Below are 22,405 nucleotides of genomic sequence, written 5' to 3' on the forward strand. Positions count from 1 at the left end.
GGGATGTTTTTGATATGCCAACACTCATACCCAAAGACTCGACCAAATTTATCGGGGCCACACACTTGAAAGCAACTGGATCATGGTCTAGGTCCAAGTTTACGCTAGCAGTGGTCATCCTCAATTATAGCCTTGATTCTTTCCTATCATGACAACATATTAGACATTTAATAAATTTCAGAAGCGATATAAAAGAGAACAGAAAATAGGCGGTGGTCGATTCATCATTAATGAAAATAGGCAGATCAAACTCACCATCCTTTCTCGGGCATAATAAAAAAGAGCCATCCTTGTGAGTATGGATAGCCATATATGAATCCGTTCTAGTCACTTTAACATTCGGATTTTTCGATTTCTACAAAACATTACCAACTCTGTTAGAAGTAAATATGGTGTTACGAATAAAATTAGCAATTGACAAGGTAGATTAGTACCATATCATGGAATGTCCTTGCTGCTCCCCTTCTACCTGATGTATGTAAAGCCTTCACAGCTTCTCTAGCCGTCTTGCCCTTTGTCCGCATGAGTTTTCTCGAAGGTTTAGATTCATTATCCACGAATTTTTCCCATTCTTCCAATTTCACTCCTGTTGGGCAATTCCTTTTCCTATCGACGTCATTGTCATACTTGTCATAGTACTTCACACGGAGACGATGCTTAAACTCCCTAAAGCTTTTGGCGACCTTCTTCAGATTTATCTTTTTGTATGCATCATCCACATTGTATTCTTTCTGTATAAGAATCTAATATTAATAAAAGACATTTGAAACGGTCAAACTATCAAATAGCACATATTCGATTATTTTATATGCCAAATACCACTAACAATGAAAGAATACTAGTATACAATCTTGTAATTTATAGTGCTATTAGGACATGCACAGTGACACACATTAGAAACTAGGAAAAACATTTTCAGATGATAACAATCTGCTTACTAGTGCTAACTGGAGTTTCTATTTTTGACATGTCTAGGTAATGATTTATGAAGAAACTAGTTAATTACAACGTCGTTTCTTTGGTCAAGTCGAGAGAGTCGTCGAGCAATAAGCAGGTTCATAATTACAACACTTGCGAATGATTACAACTCAGCAGTAGAATAGACGATCATTTTCTTCCAAACTTCATACTTATTATGTAGAAGATTTAGAACAGAGAAAACTACAAAAGTCTTTCATCTCATAGTAAATCAGGATGAGTAGTGACTAGCTGCTTGTAAAGTTAATCCAGCAACAATTTTGTGTACTTATTATTGCTTTAGATATTTGTTTTTTTCTTCAAATATTATCTCTTATTCTTTTCTCTTCCTTCTTGTTTTATTTTAGTTAATGTACCTATTCTAGATATGTTTCAATAAATACTATCCCTTTCATGTTACTCCACTGCTATAGGTACAAAAGTATAAAAAACAGGTACAGAATCATAAATGAAGTTATATACTAGACAGTAGAGACCTATGGACTTTCTTTTCGTTCGAACCTTTGCAATATATTTGGTTACCCAAGGTTCCATCAAAAGTCTTGTCTGTTTTAGTAGAACATAGGATTATAACCATTGCAAACCTTCAGTAACAAAAAATGACTATTGTGACATTTGTTTCTTCTAGGTGTGCATGTACGTTAGCTTCTCCTTATATCCTTATACATTGTCATTTCTCATGAGACAGTTAGTGCCATTCTATAGAGTCCACTTCTCTTTCCTGTACAAGGTAAATCCTGGATCCCTTATCTAATGTATCTTATATTTATACATTAGATAAATAATAGTCCAATCCCCATTTTCTTCTGCCTTTACCCAAACAACAACACTCTAACATTCTAAAAATACATTCTTTCACCTACAAAACCCAAAAACAACACTCTCTACACATAAACCCACAACACCATTCCACAAAAAAAAAAAAAAAACAATACTTTAACATTTTATAAAACACAAAGTACCTGAATGGGAAACAGCTCAATAATCCCACGACGAGCAAGAGAGAAACAATCTCATCAGAGATACCAAGTTTAGTAATTTCAAGACCAGTTTTAGTATTGGTCTCTACTGGAAAACCAACAGTAGTAGTAGTAGTAGCAGAAACAGAGAAAGTTCTTGAAAGTGAGTTGGTTTTGGAGAAAGAGATTGAAATGGGGGGCGTGAAGTTAGTAGAGAGAAAAGAAGATGAAGCAAAGGCCATAATGACTCACACTAAAAAAAAAAGAGAGAACCATAATGGATAAGAGCATAAGACTAACCACAATATTTGCTCAGATTATGTTTTTGTTGGACTAGGCACATTTTTGAAACTCTCATAAGAGATAGGACAATGTGTCTTTGTTGTCCCACCAAGCAAACTAGAAAATTCTTTTGAACCGTCTCCAACAGGCTGTCCGTCAGAGTCAAATTCAACTTTCTTCTTTCCCTTTGAAGAGACTATAAAATAAAAATAAAAAATAAAATTACTGAAAAGGCAAAAATATGTCAATCAATTCGTGGGAATATATAAAAGAATAACTATCAACAAATAAAATTACTAAACAAATACTATATGTACCACAAGAATCTCCACCTCCAGAAACTTGGGAATCACTAGATGATGATCCTGGAATCAAGAAAAGTTATGATATCAGATACAGGTGCAATACATTTAATAGATTATAATGCTTTTCTTATTTGTGTTGCAAGGAAATCCCTACCCCCAAGATGCTCAAAAAAACGGGATACTAAGGAAGGCCTCGAGTCTGCAAGTATAAAAGGACTAGCGAACTTAGTATTGAGTAAATAGAGTGCCTATAATTGCCAACCCTTCATTAGATTTAAATTTTGTACCTGAATCAGAAATATGTATGCCACCGTTGAGATCTCTAGCCATCACAGCCTCCATTGATAACATTGTCTTCCTAGCCCTCTTTTCCGCTTGCTTTGAGCTCTTAATAGGATAAAAGATAGACTATTAGGCAGCAACCATTAACAAACTAAAATTTTACGTATTTAAAATAACCTCAAAATTCATGAACTACAAGTCATTAGTTCAACTGGTTCATTTACTATGAAGACATCGTGACTACGGCTTGTTTGGTATCAACTGGTTGAGCCTCCTTTGAGACCCCGATTGGACTACAAGGGAATGTTGTACATACAGTACCAGAATGCAACAGCATACAACCCTGACTTTGCAAGATTCTGAGATTGACCAGTATCAATCTCATAATGTTCCGCTTGAAGTTTCTACACAAGTTAACTGTGAAATGGCCAGAACTCAAAAAGCATTTCCCAGACCAACTATTTGGAGATTCATAATTGTCCAAATCTTGAAGATTCTCCTCTACTAGATAGTGAAAGAGTTTGGATAGCAGAAGCAAAATCAGAACAAGGTGTCACTTCTCCCACAGAAGACCAGATACCTCCTCCTGTAACTCCAAATAATCCACTGCTAATCCCCAGCAACCAGTATGATCCCCAGCAACCAGTATAAGTAGAGACTGCTAAATATGTAGTCTCTACTTATCCCTAGCAACCAGTATCTAAATTATATAAGTTTAGATCAGTAATCCACTTCACTTATATAAGAATATTTATGCACACTTACACTTAGATACTTTACAAAAATTTCATGGTGCTAAATATTCTGTACATTTTCTTTCTCAGATTATCGAGGGCAATATTCGGGATATGATCCTTGTACAGAAAAATATCTTTGAGATTTACTATAATAGGCGGATGTACAGAAAGCTCTCCATGCCAACAAGACTAGGATTCCATATAATTGAATGGCATGCGGTGGCTTCTTTTTAGCTTATGATTGAAACTTTTTTTTTTTTTCTTAGCTAAGATATCAAGAATATGATATCAGTATATATAGATAAGAGTTATCAAATTCTGTAAAATAACTTTAAGAAGTCCCCGATAAAGTTATTAATTTGATTTTCTTGTTGTACACACGAGTGAGACTCTTAACAGAAATTGGAATGATACATAAATATCGGTTCTTCCCATTTACAAAGAAATGATTCTTTGCCGGTTTAAGAATTTGGGTGTTCAAAGTTGATTTTCTTATTATTAATTTATTTCAACTACATTCTCTTTAGAATTAATTTATCCAGAAACTTATATAATTTTGTATTACAGTGGTGATGTTGATTCAGTGTTGATTCAGTGGCTCACATTTGCAACGGTTAGGGGTGCAGGCCATGAAGTTCCATGGATACCATGACCGATCAAACTGAAATTTTACGTATTTAAAAGAAAGTACCTCTGTGCTCTCCTGTCCCGACATATCCGATCCTATGGATTTCAACAAATACACACTTAGCAGAAACCCCAACACTGCCAATACAAAAGCATACAAAATTCAAAACTTAGAATGCAAATTGTAGCGTATGGAACAAATATAAAGTAACAGACGCTTCAATAACAACGCCAAATGCTGCCTCGGACAAAGGCGATATAAAAACCAAATCAGCATCGCGACAAATCAAGTCACTAAGATTTCAGACATAAGAAGTACATATCTGGAATTAGCAAATGCACATAAATATTTAGGTGAAACTGTATTGTGAGTAGTTGGGTTTCTCATGGAAAACAAACAATAGAAATATAAAAACAATTACCCATTCAATAAATAAATAGTAAAAAAGAACCATTACAGCGGGTCCATGAACGGGATCAGTAGACCAAGTACCTTAGTGAACATCAATAATTTATCTTCTAACACTAATGAACTCAAAAGTGTCTCGTTACAATCTTGACTCAAAAACTAAAGGGTTTTCATACGCATCCATGTCTCTAGTCATTCTCTTTGGAGCATGTAACACGACATTCCAACCACTCCTCGTTAGGTCTTTGCAATAAAAAACCTGTGATGCTTGTGAGGCAAGAATAAAAGGCTCATCTACAATCTTCGAACTTCCTTTAAACTTGCTCAAATCCACGAATGTTAAATTAATATCTGGATCAGTGTAACATCCATTCACTTTATCTTCCACACGAACCCAATCACAAAAAAAAAAAAAAACAGTTATAGTAAAATCAAAGTAGTCGAGTTCGAGAATTTGTCTAATGATCCCATAATAAGTAGTATCATCAGACACGAGCTTCTTATCCTTTGCACTTGCACGAAAGTTAGTCATCGCATTCATTTTAATTCCAGAATTCTGAGTTGTCTTGTTAGTGTCCCATTCAGCAATAGAAAACACATATCCATTGGCTTGGTATGTGTTATACGAAATCGTTTGGAAGTTGGGACCATCAGCAAGTCTCTTGATGGGAGAAACCTCTTCATTTTGTAGCTGTCAAAAATCCAAAAAGCTAATATTATTCTGCAAGAACTACATGATCCTACGTGTTACTCTAAGTGATTACTAAGGTAATTGAAACTATACTTGTTCCCTTAACCAAGGAATAAAACTCATTGGTGTTTCGGTGTTGCCTTTTCTCTTACGACCACTTTCGGGTTTAAATCTTTGCAAGTATATTTGGTATTTCCTACAATGAAATGACATAAGAGACAAGTTAAATAGGTCTTTAGAGTTTCACGGTCTCATATATAACATTATAAACATGACAAGAGTAGACTTACTTTTGCCATGGAATAGAAAGTTTTGAGCACTGCAATACCCATCTACGTACTTGTTCGTACTGCACATTACTCAATCTATATCGCCTTTCTTATTGAGAGGTTTCTCATTTGTCAGCTCTCTGTGTCATCCATGAATCTCTCTTTACCTCGCTTGTAGCTTCCCTTTGAACCATCGGGCATATGCTCCATACAATACATTATTGATTCCTCGACAACGTTTCGCCAAAGAATACAACCTCCGGGGATGTGTTGGATTCTTTACATACCTCTTGTAGTCTCTCATCATCCTAGTACAAATTAACAACATATATTACTCATATCAAATAACAAAAATATAGATAGCTCACTCATAAAACTTACCGTTCGAAAACATACATCCACCGACACCAAACAGGTCCACAAAGTTCTACCTCTTCCGCTAAATGCACAACAAGGTGCATCATGATGACAAAGAATGAAGGAGGAAAATACTTCTCAAAAACGCACAACGCTTCAATCACTCTTTGTCTAGCAGCTTCAAGCTCATCGAGGTATATTTCTTTGGAGCAAAGGATGTTGAAAAATGTTGACAATTGTCGGATTGCTACTCGCAATTGCTTATGTTCTTTAAAGCAATGCATGAGTAATAACGGCAAAAGTTGTTGCATCATTACATGATAATCATGCGACTTCAAGCCTTTTAATTGAAAATCTTCCTTGCTCACCCGTTGCTTCCAATTGGAACTATATCCTATAGGTACCTTTAATGTGGCTAAGGTCTCAAAGAACAATTTTTTTTTTCAGATTGGGATAAAGTAAAATCAGCCTTTGGTAGCAACAACTTATTTCCCACTTCTTTTGGCCACAAGTGTTGCTTTATATTCATCTCCTTCAAGTCTAAAAGCGTGTGCTTGCAAACCATCCTTGCTCTTGTCCATTTCCAAAATTGTCGCAATAAGGTTCTCGGCTACATTTTTCTCCACATGCATTACATCCACATTGTGAGGACTAAACAAGAACTGTTAATCACGAAAACACACAAATTACAATGATGTATAATGATGTACGACAAACCAAATTAAGAAATGGAAAATTAAGCTACCTCCCAATATGGCAAGTCAAAGAGTTTTGATCTTTTCGACCATGCAGTCACGCCCTCATCATCAACATTTTTTTTCCCTTTCTTTCGTGCTACCTTTCCATAAACCGTTTCAAAACTTTCCACTTTGCTTTTTACCTCGGAACCACTCAATCTTCTTGGAGCTTCCCCATGTTCTTCCTTCCCATCAAATGGTTTTTTTGTCGCCTAAAAGGATGATCCTCTGGAAGAAATCTCCTAGTGCCCATATATGCATTCTTATTCCCATGTTTTAACCTAATTGAATATGTCTTTTCGCCGCATGGAGGACAACCATAATTTCCACCAGTCTTACAACCCGATAACATGCCAAACGCAGGGAAATCATGTATGGCCCACAACAAAACTGCTTTCATAGTAAATGTGGTGTTACTATGAGAGTCGTATGTTTTGGTGCCTGTAGACCACAACTCATTCAACTCGGAGATTAGGGGTTGCAAATAGACATCAATGTCTTTCCCTGGACTACTTTTCCCAGGTATCAACATGGACAACATAATAAACTGTTTAACCATACAAAGAGATGGCGGGAGATTATATGGAACAATCATAACAGGCCAACACGAATAAGAACTATTAGAATGAGAAAACGGATTAAATCCATCTGTCGCAAGTCCTAGACGGACATTGCGTGGCTCAGCAGAAAATTCTGGCCACTTTGCATCAACTGTGCTCCAATTGAGAGAGTCAACCGGATGTCTCACTCTATTTTCGTCAACCATGGCCCTCGAATGCCATGTCATGTTCTCCGCAATCCATGGAACACTAAAAAAAATATATACATATATTTAATTAAAAACTGATTGATTCAAAGGGTAAGAAGTAAATGCGATAACGTACAAGTATTGAAGCCAAAGCCTTACCTATACAATCTTTGTAACCTAGGTATTAATGAGAAGTATCTCAAGACTTTTGCTGGTACGGGTTTAGCCTTTTTCTTGTCTGTAAGATCAACAGCTTCAACATTCTTCCATATGCTCACACCACATTTAGGACACTCTTGAAGAGCTTCAAGTGTTTTCCAATACAAAATGCAATTATTGGGACATGCATCGATTGTTTCATAGTCCATACCTAAAGATTTAATCAGCTCTTTAGCCTCATATACAAACAGAGGCAATGTATTATCTTCAGGAAGAATATCTCTTAGCGTATCCAATAATTCTGTGAAGCTATTATCGGACCACTGATGTTTTGTCTTGAGGTTCATCAACTCAATTGTTACTGATAACTTAGTCTTTTCTTGTCTGCATAAGGAATATATTGGTCTCTTCACATCCTCCCACAAATTATTGAACTTCATCTCCTTTTTTAAATTAACTGGATTTTGGTTACATTGTTCATTATGGCAATCGACATTCACATTTTCATCTGAACTAATCTCATCTGAACTTATCTCATCCGCATTGAAATCTTCATCCGAACTAATCTTATCTACGCATTCATCCAAATCATCAAGTTAGACAGTCCTAAGCTCTTCATTCACAAAGTTAATTTCTTGAGGATGGGTATCTTCGGGAGAGTTATGAGAGGATGAACCAAAAGGTTCAAAATTCCCAACATTGTTTACAAATGACTCCCCATGAAAATACCATGTAGTGTAAGACTCATCAAATCCATAACGAACCAAATGAACAAAAATGGTTTTTGGATCAACCATTCCACGAACATTGCAACACTTGGCACACGGACAAGAAGACCAAGTTCCTTTTCCTAAACTATCCCTCATGAATTCAAGGAATGATTCGATTCCATCTAGATATGCATCACTCCCCACTGATTCCTTCATCCACTCTCTGTCGGGACGTGACAAACTCATCCCTACTTAATGCAATATGTAGATAAGTACATATTATTTCACAACATTATGAACAATCAATAACTAAAAACAAAATAATAAGTCTTCATTATCCATTTAAACTCACAAAAACTCATGAAATTTTCGCATGCTCATTCAAAAATCCTCAGTTAAGTGCATGAAAACTAATAAAACATGTCAAAACATCAAAATAAAGTAAAACCCAAGTTAAATTAAACAGCATATGCCATTATCTATTATGAAAATACACGACAAACAAAATAGTTACACTAACAATTTTTTGCTAGCAGCAAAATCTGAACCCTGGCTTTGATATAAACAAGTAAACAACAATAAAGAAATGGAAATGTATAATAAGATCACTATGTGTGCCGTACAACGTGACAACTGAATCTCATTGTTGGTCAAATATGTTTGGCTAAGAAGTCCAAGTTGGGCGTTGCACTGTCAATAGTAAGCAGCATGGCATACTTCTTCAAAGTTTGTTTATTTGTTTGGTTTATTTTATATATATTTACTTTATTCCCCACAGTCAATGTTTCCTCATCTTTTTCGTTTTAGACTGTAAATTTGTAGGACATGGAGCGCACCTTGTCCGATTTTCATATGGAAGTATTTCTGGTCGATTCCAAATCTGATCCCTTGGTTTTAATCTTGAATGAACAAATAGTTGTTTTAAACATTATATATCACAACAGTTTTCAGCGATAACAAGTTCAATAGTGACGCCAATTGATAGCGTCAAATTAACCAAGGCCCATTGATCTTCGAAGGATGTCTATGAGTTTCTTCAAAAAAAAAAGGTTATCTGTAAGTTCATATTCCCGAGAAATATTAAGAAACTATCAATTGAGTACCCCTTTGAAAGGTAAGTTTATTGTGGACTTTCAAGACGACTTGAATATTGGGAGGATAACTAGAAGTTGTTAGCATTTCTTGAAGGTCAGGACATGTAGGAGTAAATAAATATAAGGTCTTCTCGAAGGGCTTATGACGTTGTTACTTCATATATGTCGTTATTCTACTTAAGTTGTTGAGTTTCTAGATTACAGTTCTAGATGTCATTTGCAGTTAGTTGTTCTTTGGGAGTTAAATGAGTGTCAATTAAGGAACATGCATATAAATCTTAGTTGGATCCTTAATGTGATATATAGTAGAATATATATATATATTGAGTAAAATACCTCAGTCAATGTCTTGTCCAAGGCTAAATTAGCATATTGATGTGTCTTTTTCTCATTGTATTCCACACTTTCGATTCGATTCTGTAGTATGTAGCCTATATACATTTTTCCAAATTGCATTCTAAATTATGTACTTGATCTTTGCCACCGACAACCAATCTTATTTAACATTGGCGTAACGAGGGAGTAAAAACATTTGAAAAGAGAAAGAGAAAGAACAATTACGGCAAAAGCGGTCTCGAATTGTTCGCAAGGAGGCGCTTCACAATTTACGATAAGCTTTGCAAAAGCAAACATATTCACTATATGCACCAGGCAGTCCCTAAAAACAAAAAAAAAAACAATTTAATCTTAAATAAACACATCCTAATTATTTCCAACCATTTAATTTCACATATATAATATATATATATGGGGTAATACTAGTTCACCTAAATATATATATATATATATATATATATATATATATATATATATATATATATATATATATATATATATATATATATATATATTAGGGTGAACTAGTATTACCCCCACTAGATGACCCAATTAGGATTTCCCCACTAGATGGGAAATTAGGGGTCTCCCCTAAATACACACAATTTTTTTGGTCAACCCACTTTTTTTTTTTGTGTGTGTATTTAGGGGAGACCCTAATTTCTCATCTAGGGGAAATCCTAATTGGCTCATCTAGTGGGGGTAATACTAGTTAATCCTATATATTAACACGGTAAGCAACTTCGAAGAAGGCGAGATCCCCGATTAATCTGAACTTCGACAAATCCGTTCTTGATACGGCCCGAAAAAAAAAAAAAAATGTGAATAAATCAATATCGATAAAGATTATATGAATTAATCTTTAAAATGTTAAAATCTAGCGAAATAAATCGCTTAGATCGATAAAGAGATTGTAGATTTGATAAAGAAATAATTGAAATTACACGAAGAGATTGTAGATTTCTTTGAAGATAGCGATTTGAGGATCGATCAAATATTATGAAGATTTTGAGAGTGATTTTTTAGAGTGATTTTTCTATTTTGAGAGTGAAAAATAGGATGAAGAGAACGAAACAAGTTTTTTCTTATTTTGGTGAGAGAACGAAACAGTTTTTTCTATGGGTTGTGATAATGTGATCCGACACTTAGGGGAGTTCAACGACACGTGGTGGGCGTACTCACACAAAGACAAAACAAAAGTGTCGGTAGCTTTGTTTTTTTTTTTTTTAAAATCTGGTGTAGTGAGGTGCCAAGTGTCACGTCACTATTTTAGCACTTATCCACTACTGGTAGTGAGTTTTAATATATACTTAAGCTTGGCTCATATATTATATAAAACGAGCCTGAGCTAAGTTTGAACGAGCCAAGCCTGAGCAGCTCGGCTATCACTTCTCTCTATATTAAAGCAGAGTACATCTGAGGTAGACTTGAAAATTCCCATGTAGCATTTTCTCATTACTTGGTTATGCTACATGGATCACTTAAAAGAACAATTAGAAGCTAGTTGGAAACAATTGAGACTGTTTTGGTTGTTTCCCTATTCCATTGAAACAATTTTGAGAACGGAAACGTAAGTTATAAGTTGTTTCGTATTAGTTGTACAACTTAAGTCATATATCTACCTCCTTTTTTTTTTTTTTTTTTTTTTTTTTCTTCTTCTTCTTCTTCTTCGATGGTTTATATTAAATCATTGGATTTCTACTCCTGCTGATCTTCATTGAAATGTTTACTTCTTATCTACGTTCTTGCTAATCTTCATTGAAAGGTTCACTTCTTCCCAACTCTCAAGGTCCGTTAAATTTTGAAGTCATTCCAACTAAAGGTTGATTTTGGATCGAATCAAATGCCTATATGATTTCCAAATACAAAAATAGTGCTAGAAAATCTTGAATGGTTATGGAACAAATGGATTTTCGATCGAGACAAAAGGGCATATGTCTGCTGCTATATTCGTAATCCTTTTGGTGCAGGCTAAAAAGATTTGTGATGCTATAACTGTATTTTTTTTTGTGAAGATTCTATAACTTTATTCAATGTGTGTTTGTGTGATTAGTTATAATGTGTGTTTGTGTGATTAGTTATCCTTGATAAGTGTTGCTATTAATTAGGGATTCTAAAAGTAGAGCAAATCTTAGTATTGGCTAAAATTTCCAGGCCAAAATATTTACAAATTAAATGAGATTGAGTTGCAAATTTCTAAGGTAAGTTTTTTCTAACACGGCAGCCAAGTGCCAAATAAGCAGTTATTTTAGCTTATCGAGCCGAGCTTCACCGTGCTCCTTTATTAAACGAGTTATAATATGGACTCAAGCTTGGCTCATTTAGTTAAATGAACGAGTGCGAGCCGAGCTTAAACGAGCCAAGCCCAAGCTACTCGGCTCAAATTCCACCCCTAGAAGTTGAGTGTTCGGGACTCGCTTACAACACTGTTACAACTTTTTCTCAAAGGTTTGGAGGACACTATTTCAGTTAAATAAGCAGGGACGACTTTGAAGACCATCCAGCACCATATATCTCAACTAAGTAGGAACCTTGATTCAGAGCACCAATGTAGACCTACAAAAAGTTCTACGAAGTGAATACTGAAAATACAAAAGGAACATTGTCCCACGGTACTCCCACCCAGACAAACAAGAGTACAAATTATAAAGCTACGACAGGAGAAGTTGGTTAACGCAATCCTCGTAGCAGACAAAATGATACTACGTACATTACTCTTAAAACCAAGACAACATATCCTCGCCCTCTCCCCAAATCATATGACCTTCTATCATACCATCCCAAATCAAATCAATCCACTCCTGTCCATAACACGATGAAGTCATTGAAGAAGAAAAATACAATTCACCACCAGAGTCTCCATTACAACTAAAAACATCACTCTCTCCTCCTTCCTCGCTTGTTCCAGCATTGAGTCCAATTTCTCTCTCCTCACTAATGCCCATGATCTCATTTTCTCTGTTCCCAGTACAAGTCAAATGTCCACTTGAATTCATCCATGCATTGCTATTAATATTACTAGTGTATGGTAACCCTTCATGTGGTACCAAAATATCACTCACTCTCTCCTCATTAGTGCAACTAGCTATATTCACATTATTTCCCTCTTCCCTAGGACCCAATATTCCTCCTCCACTATCTTGATAAGGACCATTAACTACATGACATTGTCTCTCCTCATAAGGATCCATTATCATGCTTTCTCTTTGCTGATCATCAACTGCTTGTCCTGAAATTGAACTCATTAAGGTCTCTTTCTGCTGTATGCGCACGGGTACAGGTACAAGAGTAACTTCACAAGAAGGTTTCTCTTGTACAACTATAGACACATCAACATTACTTGATATGGTGGTGATATTATTATTCCTTTTTGTTGATGATCGGTTATTCCTACCGCCTTTTTGCTTGCAGCCAAAATCCATCTTAGGTAAGCCCAACTTCACCGCTAGCGCTTCACCAGTGGGTCTCATGAAGCTGTGAATTTTCCTACTCAAGTGAGAGTTCCAGTAGTTCTTGATCTCATTATCTGTTCTTCCTGGGAGTTGCTCAGCTATCAAAGACCACCTACAGCAATTGAATTGAGCGTATAGTTTAGTCGAGTAATTAATTAGAGACGCAATCTGACTGCCAAAATTGTTACTACAGATGCTTGGTGGCGCAAATATTTTTGGGTAATTGGATCTAAAGAGGGAATCAGTACCTGTCTAGCTTACAAACCCGCCATGGCCCTGATCTCGATGTCCAGTTATTAAGGGAAAAATTGGGCAGCAAGAGGACACCAAAATAGCAGGCTGGTTTGGTAAACATTTATTGATGTACATTTTATCAAATGGGAACTAGCCGGCCACTGATAAGGGGTAATAAGCAAGTGCATGGAGAGAGAGAGAGAGCTAGAGGAGTTTGTTAAGCATTAAAAAGAGCAAGAAAAAAACACAAACGGCTTACCTATTTCCCAGAGAATGGTGCAAGTTAATGATGATATCCTCTTCGTCAGCAGTGATGTTGCCCCTCTTCAAGTCAGCTTTCAAGTAATTTATCCACCTAAGTCTGCAACTCTTTCCACACCTTAACAAACCTTCAAATAATCATACAACAAATTAACCAAAACAAGGAAAAAAAAAATCATTTCAAATCCATGCATTGGTAAAGAAAGAGTTACCTGCATTCTTAGGCAAGGATCTCCAAGAGCCTTCACCATGAAGTTGAATATACTTGATCAATGTCTCATCTTCTTCAGGTGTCCATCTCCCTCTCTTCAATCCTACTTTCTCACAACATGGTGCTCTCCCCATTCTCTTGGAAAATGTAGCTAAGACACAGCAAGTCACAATTCACAAAGACATCCCGACAGAGCACTATGTCTCACATTTATAAAATGTATGCCTTGTGATTGCTGCTAACTAATGGAGTCATCAAGTCTTGAAGGTTGTGTTGTAAGTGTGTACGTGACCAAGTCTGAATAAAATTTATCATAAATATGGAGGTGCACAAGTTGATGAAGAATTAATTAAAGTTTTAAGGTTGGACATTATACCACGTCAGATAACAAAGAGTCGTTGCTAGCTTGTCAGCTGTCGATTGTCTGTTCACGTGTATCAATCTCCTACTCATTGATGAGATCATTTTTTTTCTTTTCAATTTAAGAGGTCTCTTTCACACTTATGAATTCATCTGCCTTATCTCACCAGACAACCATGTAGCATGGTTAAAGAAGACAGTACATTATAATTATATACAACTATGCTGTTGGAGTTATCCCTCACATGAGGAAGAATAGAGAAACATGTAATGTTCGTGTGAAGAAATCAGAGCGCGCGCGCTTAGATTGGTCGTGCCCAAGGCGCGCCCGCGCCCTTGCCGTGAAAAAGAAGATAGTTTTTTTCCAGCCTCTCACGAAACATGTCTACTAGAGTTTGGGAACTGGAAAAATGAGAGGGCGCGCACGCACTCATGCCTGAACAAACCGAGTTCTGATTTTTCTACAGTAAGCAGGAAATTTCGCAGACGCGCTGAAATTTCAGATTACAATAAAAACAAAAGTTAGGTTTTGAAAAACCAAATCTTGAATAGAAACCCAATTTTGAGAGTAATCAAAATTGAGAGAAAACCCTTGCAAAGAGAAAATCTTGTAAGGAGAGAGGAGTGATCTAGTAAGTTTGGAGAGACTTGAGAGGAGTGATTGTAATCTTCCTTCCCATACTTACAAAAAAATTAGCTCTTGTGGAAGTAGGCATCATTGGTTGAACCACGGTACATCTTTGTGTTGTGGTATGTTTTACTTTCTCTATATTTCTATTGTTTGTTTGTGATAGTTATATCTATAGTTTAGGTTGTTATTGTTGGTTGAAGTGAAAGATTAAAATTTTTATTGGAGTAGTAGATTGTCCAAGTGCAAGCTATCTTAGTGGGGATCGATTTGTATCGTTTTCCCCAACAAGTGGTATCAGAGCCGTGGTTAGATTAATCACAAAAAAAAATTATCCAAATCTTGCCCAGAAGGTGTTTGATAAAATTCCTGAGAAGAGGTTTGAGTTGAAATGGCTTGTTAAGATGGACCATTCTATAAACAATGCGCACGACCAATGCTATAGTCCGTTCTCTACGTGCTATGGTTTGGCCTAGCTGGCACATCCAACCTCACCTAATAGCCCCATATACCCCTTCCGACCAAATTGCACTAAATAGGTTGGCTAGGGTAGATGACAATAGAAGGAAGGCATGACAGATAGTCATAGATTGCCAAGACTTGAAGGAGCCTCATTTCACAAGTGAGGAACAAAGGGAGGATAATATTTGATTAGCGCAACTATATATGGTAATAATAATATTTTAATTTTCTGTTAGAGTCCGCTTATGTCCCAAGCGATTATTATTTCATGTTATCTCCATAATAGATGGAACTAATATAGGAGTTGCATCTACATTTTATTCTTTATATTTTGTATCATTTAACTTTCTTTTATAGGTGCTCCAATTTCCAAGCACGTTTCTATGGTACTTTCTATCATTTATTTTCATTCCATATTTTGGCGACAAAGCATGATTCTGTTTGGGGGTGGTATAAAAACAAGCTATAAATATTTAAGCACATATTAGGTTGTATATTACGTATTATTTTTGGTATAAAAAGTAGAAAAACATAAAAAAAAAACATAAAAATAGTTTATACTATGCACTTAGGATAATGATATTATTTCCTTTTCCATGATGATATTAGTATAGAAATCTCAAGTAGCAATATATAATTAAGTATAGTTCTTAGAAACTTAGGTTAATATATAGGTAATAGTCATTACATCTTTTCATTAACATCTTGCATGAGTATGTATGAGTGTACTTGGCAGTATTTTTCTGAGACCTAGGTTAGACTACTTAATTCTACATATCCTGTGAGAATTTAGCCTAAAAGCCTCTTATGAGTGAGTATCTGAGTGATGACACAAAGGAGAAGTATAATCTGAGTAGCTAGAGAAATCACACATCTACTTGCTTGATCACCATACCATATCCTAATCGAGAATTTAGGCCATCTTTAGATCGATATAGCTAAAAATTTATACCTATAAGTAATTATCCACTAGTCGCTCCACTGAGCCTTTCATTTAGCCCTTTCGTAACCACGAATCCTTTACCCATCTTTAAAACCAATAAAAATAAAAAATAAGCCTACCCATCTTGAATGAGTCTGAGAAATAGGATGAGTAAGGAAAATAAAGAGAAAGACCTGTGGAAAACCAAATTTAGTTAGTTGTTTCAGAAAAGAAAAAGAAAAGAAGTTTTCATCCAAAGAAAAGAAAAGAAAATAAAATAAAAATAAAATAAAAAGTTAGAACTCCAAAAAACAGAATCAAAAGAGTTAAAAGCTAAAACAAAAGAGCTAAAGATATTATGGAAACTAAGTGTAGAAGCAAAGAAAGAACAAGGTTTTCTCTAGTTACAGGTAATTGAAGACCTTATTATCTTAGACTTGTTTATTTGAATATCCATTATGTTTCTTCTTAAACCATCACCTCAGCCCCGTATCACCTAATAAAGACCTCTAGCTCAATTAGGATTAATTTGGTGTGATAGTAAGTGGTAGATGTGATTGATTGACCTTGGCTCCTTTGGACGTCATTGAGATTATGAGGAAATGTGTGCCCACTACGCACCGAAATGATGTTAACACTTTTTAGTATCTTTTGAAATTAGATTTTCTCAACCTACTACGTGCTAAAACTTAATTTTTCCTTACTCACGTGTTTTTGTCGGTATGTTTAGAGTAAGGGTTTCGTTCCAACCTTAAGACAAAAATGATATCACAACTGAAATCTAGCACCTTAGAGAACTAAGTGAGAAGGATTTTTGTTTTGGTATTTTCAAGATTCCTTTTTCTTAACAATTACTTACTACACAAGTTATCTAAAATTTGTAAATTGTTTCTTAAATCAATAGAGAGAGAAAGATAAGGAGAGGATTAACCTACTCATGCAAGATTAGTTACATGGATTTTTAGGGAATAAAATTACCTCTTCTCTAATCAGTCTTGGGTTCATAGACAAACCCGAAACTGATTCGAGTATCAATCCCTAGCAAAAGGTACTCATCTCTGAATACATCTTGCTAGCATGAGGAGTTGTCGAGATATTTCATCTCTGAAATGGCTCTTCAACTCCTGGTTTCATTTTACGCCATCCAGACAAAAATAAAATTATGGATTCTCCAGCACTCGCACGCGTGAGTGATCCAAGTGTCCATGGGTCGCATGCACGAGCTTTTTTAAAGTTCCAGGCTCCAAATTTTGTCAGTCTCAGTTATTCTGTAATTGGGTGTCAAATAAAACCTAAGCCTCTAAGCAGTGATTCTACAACCATAAAACGTGCACTGATCCTCACATGAGCATCATTAACCCTCCCCTTGGGAGGGTTTTAGCTCATGATCCTAGGAAAGAGATGCAAGATATGTTTGTTATATGCTGAATTCAAGAAGAAGAAGAGTGCAAAGAGAAGAATTTGTAAGCTAAAAAAGTAAGACTTTTATTTAGAAAACTCAAGTGATTTCCATTAACACTATTACATCAAACTAAGCTTAACTTAGAAAAATAAAATGCATGAACATGGAATGTTTCAAAAATGAAATACAAATCAGCCCATTTCAAGCTTTCTCTCCTTTCACCCACGTGAACCAACTTCCACAATTAATAACATTAACTTCTATGTTATCTCCAAATCAAAAGAAACTGACACCTTGTATTTTTTTTACACTATTAGCACCTAAATCTAGTCAACTTCATTAATGTCATGCAAGGTGTCAATTTATGCCAATTATTTGTACATTTTGTCTTGACTTGCATGATAACTCATCCAATCTTGTGGGCCTGCATAGTGGGTCCACGTGTTGCGTCCGGCCAGTGGCAGGCCGGTCTTTTGGCATTTTTACAACTTCCCGTTTTTGTGTAGAGTTTGTCGCATTGATTGTTTGAGTAGCTTACTCACCAAAATTGGAGTCCCGGTTAAAAAGATATGAGTTACGGAAGTCTGATGCTTATATGCATGTAATCCCTTTCTGACTTGGAATCGTCCTGTTGGAGTTCCTAGGCTTTAGGTAGGTTTTGTTGAGCTTTGCATGAGCTAACTTGAAAAACTTTACGTAGACACACTATTCCGTGCTTAAATACTAGCTTTATCCTCATTTTTACCTTGGTTGCGCAACCTGCAAAAGCACAAAAATATGATTATTTTATGGTTATTAAACACATAATTAACAGAAATGTTATGTCTCTACAGGGTTTTATAATATAGTTTTGGGTGCTTATCACGAAACTTGAGTGGAAAAATTAGAGTATTTTTGTCTTGACAAATTGTGAGGACCTACTTAAGGACGCTATTCCAAAAGTTTTAGAAACGGACCTACCATTATATTTCATAACATAGTTCATAGCATGCATGTATATCTTTAGATGATTTGATTATTGTGCGTGTATTAGCTTAGGTTTCAAAAGAATTGTTCTTATTATATTGTTATAGAGATGTATAGATATCTGAGGTTAATTAGGAAATATTACCTTTATCTCTTAGTCGTTATAGTATAAATGGAGTTTGTGAGTATCTTCTCTGGAAAACTCTCACGAGACTATAACTCGTCCACTAGGGAATTCCTAGTAATTTAAGACCTTATTGCATATGGTCAATAAAATCGCACTCTGCGAAACGATATTAGTTAGGACCACATTTTTTGCCACTTATCTATTTTTATTTCTCATCTTTGCTTGAAGACAAACAAAATTCTGTTTGGGGGTGGTGTGATAAGCACCTAAAAGTGTAGTTTAAACTCTTTAATAGTATTATACTTAGGTCAATTATGTTTATAATAAACGAGAGTTAGTACTGTTTACGTGTTTTTGTGTATTTTAGGACTTGAAGCTGATTAGGTGACTAAAGACGCTATTTTTGCATGGAAAACGAGTCAAGATGATTGCTGAGGAAGTTCTACATTTAAAGCCTAAGAATCATGAAGAAAAACATTTTTCAAGCCTAGTCAAAGCTCGGAAGTCAAAGTCAATTCGGGTAGAAAAAGAACAGAAAAGTCAACAGAACTTCAATAGGTCGTATCTTTGGACTCGGCCCTCAGAATTTGGCCTACTTTATGTAAAAACGACCGGCTCGGAACCAGCTTTCCAATGGACCCGGTCTTGACCTAATAAGAGCTGTAAAAGTGGATGAAAATAGTACTGAAGTAACTTCTAGCAGTTGTGGCCTCTTTAGACTTAACCTAATGGACTTTGGGCTCACATTAGAGGCCCAAAGTTCCCTTTTTGGCCCATATACAAAAATGTAACCCTAACCCTCTCCTATATAAAGAGGTTTAAGGCTAAACACTTGCTCTCCTCTCCCTCTCCTCCTTACTCTTAATTATTATTCTCTCATTAGTTTAGTTTAGTTTTTAGTTTTTAATTAGGGTTAGCATTGCAGCCTCCATTAGAACCTATCAATAAAAAGCTTAGTTTAATATTCAATTCTCTTCCTTTATATTATGTCTTCCTATTGTTATAGTTAGTATGATTCCAATTACATAGGGCTAAACCTCTATTAAAGGGGATTTATGAAGCCACGTGATGATGATTAGTAATTAGTTGTTATTATTTTGCAATAGAGTTTTAAGTCCTTTGTTGTGAGTTTATAGAGATAAAACTCATAACAAAGGGCTAGAGATTATAAACCCCATCAAAGAGATTTATGGGGGTGCTAATCTCTCATGCTAGTTAGACAATAACTATAGAGATGTAGGTTGTTTACTAGGGATCAAAGAAAAGCGATTCGATGACTAACTAATAGCTAATCGAATCGTGGTTAGTCATCGAATCGCATGGTGGATTAAATCTTTTCTATACCTTTTACCATTCATAAATCTACTATTTTGATATCATTACTCTCTCTTAGTGAATTAGTTTAGTTAATCTAGATAAGCATTTAAGTACGTACAAGCAAGAGTGGATCGAACACGACTACTCCTCTATATCTACATGATTTAGAGAATATTTTATCTACTGTTTTGACATCTTTATCTACTATTTCTTCACCTTCAATCTACTGTTCACACATCAACATAAAATATATTTCGTCAGACCACTCCCCCCTCGTGGGTTGGTTGACATGTTGAGAAAGTGGGTTTGGGTTTTGTTGTTCATCTTAGATTGTTTGTTAGGAGGAATAGTTTTGATGGTTAGAAAATCTCTTTCTAAACTTTTCTAATCTTTCTTTAACTTGTTCTTGATGTTAAATGGTGGAAACACAAATAAAACTATGGATTGAAATAAGAAAATATGTATGGAAAGGGTTGGTATGGATAGCTTGGTCACAAAGTTATACTAATTTGAACTTGTCAAATGAGTATGACTAGTGTTTTGAGGTTTGATGCAATATTAAAAAGAAGTAATAAAGACTTTGTATTGAAGACAATCAAAACTTGATTCATTAACTAAACTTGAGAACATGAAATGGAAAACAAGCAAATAAATAAAAGTTTTAATTAAAACATGTTAATCTAAAGATTAATTTTAGGGTATGAAAAATAAACTACAAACTAAAATTGGTTTGGATCCTAAATACCTTGCATGGATGCCTAATTCTCTACATCTCTTTGGTTTATATAGGACACCAATTATATATTTGCCCCTTATTCTAGAAACACCTTGAGGATAAGTTAAGCTTTGTGGGCTTTTGACTTAAGCGCATATATTTGAATTCTTGATTTGGCTTTAAGTCCTTGAGTCCATAGCTTTTAGCTTTGAGTCCTTGAGTCTTCAGCTTTTAGTCCTGAGTCGTTGACAGTTGACTTTGATAGTTGACTTTGACTTTTCGACACTTTTGTTTCTAAACTGGAATCTTCCCAAGCAGCGTCAATAGCAATCCTTTTTTGCGCTAAAATGCACGTTTTAGGAATATACATCCTAAATAGCATGTATTCTGCAAAAAGTAGAAAAAGCTATAAGTTGTCTGTTCATTAAGCAGAAGAAGGGCGTATTGAAGCATTGTAAAGGTAAAACTGCATATTTGGGGACTAATCAACTACCCCCAAACAACATTTTGCTTGTCCTCAAGCAAAAATGAGAGAGAAAAAACTAAGATCACAAATGTGTGATTTATTATACTAGTCTCGTTTCGCGGAGTGCGATTGCATTGACCATATGCAACAAAGCCTTAAACCACTAGGAATTCCCTAGTGGACGAGCTTAAGCCTCCTGAGAGTTTTCCATAGAAAGTACTCACAAACTTCCTCTCTCTAGTACAAAGGGTATTGTTTCCTTGTTATTCTCAGAAGGTTATACATCTCGTTAGTAGGAGAATAAAGAAAGGCTCCTTTGAACTCAGAATAACATATACACAATAATTTAATTATCTAAAGATAAACGTGCAAAACATGAGCAGTGAAATACAAAAGCAGAGTCGTTTCCGAAACTTTTGGAGAGCGTCCTTAAGGCTCACAGGGGTGTGTTGCAATCACAACTCTCTGATAGATTCACTCAATTTTTGTTTTCTCAAGTGCAGAGGGCACTTATATTCTTCACATACACAAATGACGTCCAAAGAAATCGAGGTTGATTGATCACAATATCCACTTATTATCATACCATCCTATTCTTAGTTGAGCTAGAGATCTTTTATTAGGAATTACGGGGTTAAGGTAGTGGTTTAGAAATAAAGGGAAGGGAAAACAAACTCTGATAAGTTGAGAAATTGGGTCTTCATGATATTTGTAACTAGAGAAGAACCTCATTTTGTTCTTTTGCTTCGGAATTTATGATTCATTCTTTAGCCCTTTGGCTCTGTGACTCTATATGATTTTGATTTTTGGGAGTTCTAACTTTGCTTTTGTTTCTTTTGAAATCGACTACTTTTGATTTTAAACTTTTGGGAGATTTTGATTTTTGAATCTTTTTTTTTTGTTATTTCTTTTCTTTCTGAAGCTTCTAACTATTCTGTTTTTGTACAAGGCCTTCTCTTCTATTTTTACTGTTCATCCAATTCTCAACTTGTCAGCTGGGACGCTTTTTATTGTGTGTAGTAACGGTTCAGAGATTGATGGCGAAGAAATAAAAAGGTTTTTAGAAATTGGTGAAGGCTCAAGGGGGGTAACTAGAGGAAAAACTATCTTTTTGTGTTTTTAGCATTTATTTGGCTATATTGATCCAAAAAGTGCTTAAATTCTCTCCTAGGATATGGCGTGGTGATCAAGCAAGTGGACAT

The 22,405-nt window shown here is 35.4% G+C and overlaps 2 protein-coding genes, 2 long non-coding RNA genes and 1 pseudogene across 5 annotated transcripts; all 5 read right to left on the reverse strand.

The window, feature by feature from the left end:
- Positions 1-286: 286 nt before the first annotated feature.
- LOC147516704 (uncharacterized) lies at positions 287-2,202 on the reverse strand. Its single transcript, XR_015213724.1, has 3 exons — positions 1,941-2,202; positions 435-731; positions 287-355 (listed from the first exon to the last, which is right to left on the reverse strand). It is a non-coding gene; the product is annotated as an uncharacterized LOC147516704 (long non-coding RNA).
- A 52-nt stretch (positions 2,203-2,254) lies between these two features.
- On the reverse strand, positions 2,255-4,349 carry LOC147516705 (uncharacterized). Its single transcript, XM_086593356.1, has 5 exons — positions 4,235-4,349; positions 2,812-2,911; positions 2,679-2,723; positions 2,537-2,584; positions 2,255-2,415 (listed from the first exon to the last, which is right to left on the reverse strand). The coding sequence occupies exons 1-5, from the start codon at positions 4,256-4,258 to the stop codon at positions 2,255-2,257; spliced, it is 378 nt and encodes a 125-aa protein (XP_086449482.1). The 5' UTR covers positions 4,259-4,349.
- A 228-nt stretch (positions 4,350-4,577) lies between these two features.
- LOC147516706 (uncharacterized) lies at positions 4,578-5,429 on the reverse strand. Its single transcript, XR_015213725.1, has 2 exons — positions 5,364-5,429; positions 4,578-5,270 (listed from the first exon to the last, which is right to left on the reverse strand). It is a non-coding gene; the product is annotated as an uncharacterized LOC147516706 (long non-coding RNA).
- A 952-nt stretch (positions 5,430-6,381) lies between these two features.
- Positions 6,382-8,635, reverse strand: LOC147516707 (uncharacterized; annotated as a pseudogene). Its single transcript, XR_015213038.1, has 3 exons — positions 7,541-8,635; positions 6,642-7,442; positions 6,382-6,558 (listed from the first exon to the last, which is right to left on the reverse strand). The product of XR_015213038.1 is annotated as an uncharacterized LOC147516707 (transcript).
- A 3,560-nt stretch (positions 8,636-12,195) lies between these two features.
- On the reverse strand, positions 12,196-14,107 carry LOC147516708 (uncharacterized). Its single transcript, XM_086589185.1, has 3 exons — positions 13,840-14,107; positions 13,626-13,755; positions 12,196-13,244 (listed from the first exon to the last, which is right to left on the reverse strand). Exons 1-3 carry the CDS (start codon positions 13,970-13,972, stop codon positions 12,398-12,400), a joined length of 1,110 nt encoding a protein of 369 aa, XP_086445311.1. The 5' UTR covers positions 13,973-14,107; the 3' UTR covers positions 12,196-12,397.
- Positions 14,108-22,405: the final 8,298 nt, after the last annotated feature.

Source organism: Coptis chinensis, chromosome 2 (assembly GCF_015680905.1).
Source record: "Coptis chinensis isolate HL-2020 chromosome 2, ASM1568090v1, whole genome shotgun sequence".
Lineage (NCBI taxonomy): Eukaryota > Viridiplantae > Streptophyta > Magnoliopsida > Ranunculales > Ranunculaceae > Coptis > Coptis chinensis.

Bases quoted from the DNA above. Each gene is read 5' to 3' on its own strand.
- LOC147516705 (XM_086593356.1), bottom strand. From the start codon at position 4,258: ATGTCGGGACAGGAGAGCACAGAG. The intron at 2,912-4,234 runs GTACTTTCTTTT...TATCCTATTAAG, and splicing joins CGGGACAGGAGAGCACAGAG to AGCTCAAAGCAAGCGGAAAA. The intron at 2,724-2,811 runs GTACAAAATTTA...TTATACTTGCAG, and splicing joins CATACATATTTCTGATTCAG to ACTCGAGGCCTTCCTTAGTA.
- LOC147516708 (XM_086589185.1), bottom strand. From the start codon at position 13,972: ATGGGGAGAGCACCATGTTGTGAGAAAGTAGGATTGAAGAGAGGGAGA. The intron at 13,756-13,839 runs GTAACTCTTTCT...GATTATTTGAAG, and splicing joins ATCCTTGCCTAAGAATGCAG to GTTTGTTAAGGTGTGGAAAG. The intron at 13,245-13,625 runs GTAAGCCGTTTG...CAATTGCTGTAG, and splicing joins CACCATTCTCTGGGAAATAG to GTGGTCTTTGATAGCTGAGC.